The 7,333-nt window shown below is 36.3% G+C and overlaps 1 protein-coding gene across 3 annotated transcripts in view; it reads left to right on the top strand.

Annotated features, from left to right (window-relative positions):
* Positions 1 to 3,954, top strand: part of NT5C3_1 (5'-nucleotidase, cytosolic III) — a 30,598-nt gene extending 26,644 nt beyond the window's left edge. For all 3 annotated transcript variants that reach the window (XM_051209944.1, XM_051209945.1, XM_035732466.2), the window contains one exon: positions 3,019 to 3,954. In XM_051209944.1, coding sequence (XP_051075428.1) covers positions 3,019 to 3,132 — 114 coding nt within the window. In that variant the 3' untranslated portion in view covers positions 3,133 to 3,954. The remainder of the gene's footprint in view (positions 1 to 3,018) is intronic.
* Positions 3,955 to 7,333: the final 3,379 nt, after the last annotated feature.

The following is a 7,333-nucleotide window of genomic DNA, read 5'->3' on the forward strand; positions in this document are numbered from 1 at the left end:
GATAACTTGTTGAAATATTTAGATGGGAGGAACAGGTAGCCCTGATGCTCAAGCAGGCCGCTCTTTATATATGAAACTACAATTCAACGAGGATATGGCTAGTGGTACTCTGAAATATAGGTTAACGAAAGTAATCAGCAGGACTTTCTACACAGCCAATCTTGCGTTGACCTTCTCTAGTCGACCAGCGATGTCTACTCAAACAAAGGATAAGTTACCTGAGTTGGCGTTTTCAATATGCATTTACAAATTCAGCTGCTCCTGTGGAGATAGCTATATCGGGCGTACTACCAGACAACTTAACCAACAAATGAGTGAACATCTACCAGCTTTGTTTATAAAGGGCCAGATAAAAACAATTCGCAGTTCTATCTTGGCACATCTTATTGATAGCGGTCATGCTGTAGATAAATCGAAATCATTTAGAGTGATCTATCGTATACCTCCATCATTTCCCAACGGAGTTCGTTCCCGTATCCTACATATAGCTGAAGCCATAGGAATTCGTGAGATGGTGGAGAAGATTTGTAGCTCATCCACCTGAGCTACATAGGAATTCGTACATATAACCCCAATTTATGTGTACAGAAGAAATTCCTAACCCCCTATCCCTTCCGTGGCCAGTTATAACTTAACAAACGATTATTATTATTTATTTATTTATTTATTTATTTTATTCTATTTTTGTTATCATTAACCTTATTTTCACATCTAGTATTTGTTTGTAATTTTCCGCCTCTTTCTTCACTATCTAATTATTTACGCACTTATTACGTAATGATTTTAATGTTTTGTGATGACTATTCCAAGTCTATTTACCCACGTTTGTTTGACCTTCTATTTCCAACGTTTAACTATTGATAAGACTTTTGTTATCTTATTTTATTATTCCTACTACTATCAGTATATCTGTCTTCCTACTATCAACTTGTATTTTAACTTATTATGTGTGGTAACCTATTCTATTTCATTGTGATTATTGACCTAAATTACCTTGATTGGTTTAACATTTTCATATAAATATTCATATATATTAGAGTAAAGCCTGATGACGATCTAATTGAAAATAATTGTTCGATTATATGTGTTGTTCTAATGTCAAATATGGTACAAAACTTGCAGATATTTATAATTTTTAGTAAAACTGAAATCTCACAAGTTGAAATCATGAGTCAATTGAAGCTAGACCACCATAGAAAACCTGGAAGCACTGGACGGGCGTTTCGTCCTGGTACGGGACTCCTCAGCAGTGCGCATCCACGACCCCGCACCTCGCAGGGTTCGGACCCAGGGCCTACTGGTTTCGCGCTCGAGCACTCAAAACTGAAATCATCATTGCAGTCATCTAATCCGCTTACAGTGATTCTTAGCATTTGTCCAATAGGGAAGCTACACGTCGAGATTCTGGAGTTTTCTTCCAAAAGATGATTGCGTGGACTGTCTTCCTCTCTTTTTGATCTAAAATACGAAAGATTAGTTAATTCAGCGAAGAGCTCTCTTTTCGGCGAATTCATTTTCAAAGCTGTACAATCGCAAATATATATACCTATTTTTACAGGATAATAATAACAGTGATAATAAACTTCTATTAGACTTGGTGACAGTAAGGTCAAATAAACAAATATATTTTTAAAAAGTTTCAAGCAAAATGGATTTCGCCGAAAATAGAACGTTTCGCTTAACTAATCTTTCTTATTTAATGTCTTGATGGGTGTATTCTTTTTTTATCTTTCTTGAGTTCAACCGGCGAGCGTCCTCACAATCCCAAAAATGAAGAAACTCATGCCTGTATCTGTAAGATTCTAACTCAAACTATACAGATTGTTATAATCAGCAACATTACCATCATTGAGTTATTCGTAACGTATCTTCGACACTACGGCGTGCCTCAGAAGATAGTCAATATCATACAGAATTCATATGGTGGATTAAACTGCAAAATCGTGCGTGGAGGACAATTGACAGACTCGTTCGAAGTGAAGACCGGTGTCAGGCGAGGTTGCTTACTCTCACCCTTTCTCTTTCTCCTGGTGATCGACTGGATCATGAAGACGTCAACATCTGAAGGGAAGCACGGGATACAATGGACATCTAGGATGCAGTTGGACGATCTAGACTTCGCAGATGATCTGGCCCTTCTATCCCAAACGCAACAACAAATGCAGGAGAAGACGAACAGTGTGGTAGCAGCATCAGCAGCAGTAGGTTTCAATATACACAAAGGGAAAAGCAGGATTCTCTGATACAACACAGCATGCACCAATCCAATCACAATTGACGGAGAAGATTTGGAAGATGTAAAAACCTTTACATATCTGGACAGCGTCATTGATGAGCACGATGGTTCTAATTCAAATGTGAAGGTGCTGATCGGCAAAGCAAGAGCAGTATATATACAACTGAGGAACATCTGGAACTCAAAACAGTTGTCTGTCAACCAACACCAATGTCGGGATTTTCAATACAAATGTCAAGACAGTTCTATTGTATGGGGTAGAAACCTAGAGAACTACGAAAGCCATCATCCAGAAGATGCAAGTGTTTATTAACAATTGTCTACGCAAAATACTTCAGATCCGTTGGCCGTACACCGTAGCAACAACCTACTGTGGGAGAGAAGAAACCAGATCCCAGTGGAGGAAGAAGTGCTGGAAGTGGATAGGACACACATTGAGGAAAGCACCCAACTGCGTCACGAGGCAAGCCCTCACATGGAATCCGCAAGGCCAAAGGAAAAGAGGAAGACCAAAGAACACATTATACCGAGAAATGAAGATAGACATGAGAAAAATGAACAAGAACTGGATGGAACTAGAAAAGAAGGCCCAGGACAGAGTTGGTAGGAGAATGCTGGTCGGCGGCCTATGCCCCATTGGGAGTAACAGGCGTAAGTAATCTCCTAATCGTCAACTACCCTTTGATACCATCGGATTAGTTAAATTTTATGACAGTAGTATTTGTTTGTTTGTTTTTTCAATAATAATAATAACTTTTCTATTCAACTTTATCAATTATTAGGTACAAGAGAATCTGGAAAAATATCAATCTCTATATGATATTGTCTTGGTAAATGATGATAGTTTTGAAATTCCTTACAAAATTATCCAAAGTATTCTTTTACATAATAAATAACAATAAGCCAAAGATACATATATACATACATACATACACATGATTATTTGTATCCCTACTATAATTTTTTTTAATGGAATCCATCTCACTTCATCAGAGGAACACATTATTTTGTAATTTAGTCAAAATATTGAAGAAAATGATGTTTTTTTCTCATTATTTAATTATTTTCTATAGAATTATTGTTTAATTATCCTTAAATTGTATATCCCTTTTTCCTAATTTCAATTTTCCCCTTCAATACATACATAGATACACACACATACCAATAGATAGACAGACAGACAGGTTGTGGTACATGTATTCAATCGTGATCTTCAAAATTGTCAATCAATATTTGATTACAATTAAGAGTTATAATCACTATTGTTTTCTTTCTCTATTTTCTGTTTTTCATTCTTGTTAACAGTTCTAATTTGTTTATAGTTCACTCCGTCCACCCTTACCTCCTTTACCACCCGTTTTTTTTCCGTACTCCTTACTTCATAAAACCAAGAGAGAGAGAGAGAAAATTCACTATGTTGCAACTTTTGAACAAAGAATATTCTACGTAACAATTTTAAAAGGAACGATGAAAATTAGTTTTCTTTCGTTTGTTTCTATAGTGATAAACATATTTTTCTTAAAAGAATGGCAGTACCCAATTTCACTCTTTCTTTTCTATTATTTATTGATTTTTATTCAGTGATATTTCATCTTTTTACTTTTCGTATTAAATTGAGCATGTTTACCCTAACTGTGTTTGATTCTCTTCTTCTTTTTTTTAATGTGAAAAGAAATGACTGAAACCACCAATTGAAATATATATTCATATTTAATTAACATTGTCAACATTTTCATACAGGAAAGATAGTAATAGAATATAAGTGAATGGAAATATGATGAATCCCATGTACTAGGATTCCGAGGCATTTCTCGTATATCTTGAGACCACTGAGCAAGTAATGCAGTTGTTAGGAAACGGGTACTAGGTAAAAATGGCAAATCAATTGATAAAGTAGTGAAACTTCAGTTGAGATGGATCGGACACGTGTTACGTATGCCCAACCACCGACGTGCGATGTTTTATGGTGTAGGTGGGTAGGTTGGAAGAAAACTAGGAGCGGCCAGACGAAAACATGGCACGAATCCATGAAGTCACTAACAAGTGGACTGAACCATGTTGGTAGGTGTAGACTACCTGGTTGCGATCCGCGAGATGATAGCAACCGATGATTACAGACCTTGAATGACATGGCTCAAAATCGTTTGCAATGGCGCAGGTGCATCCACTCCTTGTGTTCTCCCAAATTCTAATCTTCAGAATTCTTCATGTCCCTTTCCTTTTTCTCTTTCCAAATTTATTTCACTGGATTATACTCCTTGAATAACATCTTCAAACCCTAATGTTTCCAATTATTGCCTATACTTTTACTACCTCTACTACTACAGGATTTGAATCGATAATTGTATCTGTGTGCTAATGTGTTGTGGCAACTCGAACTGATGTACGTACGTACACCACGTCAAAGTAGCAACAACGGTCGGGGCTAACCAGAATAAATTTATTTAAATTCTGCCTGGGAGTTAGAAGATATTTTTGTGGCCCGTGGATCTGACTCCAATTAGATCGTACGAATGTTTGCTATCGCTTATTCTCGTATATCATCATCGACTTTAATCACGTTAGTCAATGACGGAATTAAATAAGTCAAATAACGAGAATGAACTTTGGAATACATATATTTTGTATATGAGGTGAATGGAATAGAAGGAAGAGAAGCGACGCAGAGTGGAGATGGCTGGTAAGCCAACTCCATTTTAGTCAAGCGTTACTCAATATTTATAGGCAGACAAAATAAACTACAGACATGTGATGAGAGTCATGGGATATGATGTGTACACACATATACGCTTATATAAAAACAGTCAAGACTGATAAGCGAATAATTAACAAGGTCAAAATATGACTCAAGTAGAATTAATAGAATGGAATGTCCGAAAGCTAGAATAAGATATATGGGCTTAAAATAATGACTGACACTACAGTCTTCATTTAGGAGAGTTATGACGCCTCATGGTGAAAGCCGAGTTCCGAGGAAGTCACGACGCTGATGCCCCTTCTGACAACCAAAGCAACCATTTATTTAGGTACATGGAATGCTCGTACAATGTGGGAGACTGGGAGAGTCTTACAAATTGCTTCAGAATTAGTATAGTAGTTCATGGTAATATGACAGAAGTTAACAATTTTAAACTTATTGAGATTCTAACCTATCTTGCTTGCTGTGGAATCTAAAAATCTACAGTGTAATCCACAATGAGATCATGCAGATGTAAATTATCAAAAAAGTCTTATACTACTACAAAGTAACTGTGCTGTAATCTTTTGTTCCTTAATTCATACCCAGTTTGTAGAAATTTCATCATTGTAATTCTAAATTTGCACTTTAGTTTAGTGTGACCTTTGTAAAACATATTCACATGGTCTCTATACATGTAAATGTTTTTCAAAGGCAACATGACAATATTATAAATAACCGTTTTTATTTAAGAATTCATAAAGTTGAAAGATCACGATTATTTATCACATTATGTAATAGGTTTAAACATATTATCCTGGTTAACTTTATAACGATACGTAAATATTTGATTGAAGTATATTGAACAAAAGAAATCCAATGTAATCACTGTTATGTAACATAACATTATGATCCGATATAGTTGATATTATGTATGCTTGATTCGATTATTAGAAAGTTATAAGTATCTGTTTCATCTTTGTTAATAGTTATAAGCAAAAATAGATAGTGGCAAGCAGTCGAATCCGGGACGCGCGCTTCGTCTTATTTGGGACTCGTCAGCCGGATGTATCTGCATCGCGGAGTTGACGTTCACTTTGGGACTTGAACTCATTACCATCCGCTTCAAACGCCATCGCGTTATCCACTTAGCTACAGAGTCGTGATAGACATTTGTTTGTGTAATGGGGTGAAGTTTAATTCACTTGGTATTGTTTTTTTTTAAATCTTACCATTGATGTATAGGACTGCAATTGATCGGTCTCTTATTGGCATATGTGCATACTGTGCGTATTGCCTCGATGTTGCCTTAATTCGAGTCCCTGAGTGAACATCAACTCTGAGATGCAGGTACATTCAGCTGACGAGTCACAAATAGGACGAAACGCGCGTTCAACTGGATTCCACTTCTAGCCACTATCCATCTTTGCTTATAATGCTTGTGAACTAAAGCAATATCGAGTCACTCCTCACAGGATGTACATGTGCCAATAAGAGACTGATCAATTGGAAGATTGAAGTAAAACAATACCAAGTGAATTTCTTAATAGTTATTAGAAAAATATATTTAAAATTTTTTCGTGGAATACATACTGTTTAAATACTAATTACAAATAACAGTAACATTTGAATCCTGACCAGATTAATATAATGAAAGTGACATTAATGGTAGTAATAGTTTTATTGTGTTGAAGAGTTAATTGATCCAAAACAAAGGCGATCTACTTGAATATGTGGGCTACCTGTTTCTGTCATTTCAATATTTCAACAAGTTATTTGTCTTTTGTTTACTTCAATATATCATTATGTCAATTGATTGTACAATATATTTAGGTGCGTTTGTGAAAAGTTCACAACTTTTCACTGTACAACTTACAAAAGTAACTAATCAGAGACATTGTGGTTGTTGGCTATATCCATCGAAATGAATGTACATTATTCAGATGTCAATTCCTGAACTACTGATATCTAACTGGCAACCACTCAATATTGATCACGAGGATCGATTAATAAATAAGAAACGGAAACTTGTTGAAATACTTTGTGCTGAGAATTCTATATTATCACAGGTTGAAATCATGAGTCAATTCAAGCTAGACCACCATGGAAGTTAGACTCATGATTTCAACCTGTGAAATTTCCAAAAATCTCCACAAAACCCATCCTGATAATAATCAACCGTTCACTAGTGACTGACTTCAGGAGATACTCCTGGAGTTCTAGTGAGAAGCCGTTACCAGTGGAGTTCAATCAGGTCTGTTGTGAGATATCAGCTGATTGAAGACAGTGGTGTACGGTGGCGCAACTTCGTGGATTGGTTGAAGTTAGACATTAACACCGTTGGATGCCGGCCGGCTCAGTGGTCTAGTGGTTAAGTGATCGCGTGCGAAACCAGCAAGTCCTGGGTTCGAATCCCGCGG

Source organism: Schistosoma haematobium, chromosome 1 (genome assembly GCF_000699445.3).
Source record: "Schistosoma haematobium chromosome 1, whole genome shotgun sequence".
NCBI classification, from domain to species: domain Eukaryota; kingdom Metazoa; phylum Platyhelminthes; class Trematoda; order Strigeidida; family Schistosomatidae; genus Schistosoma; species Schistosoma haematobium.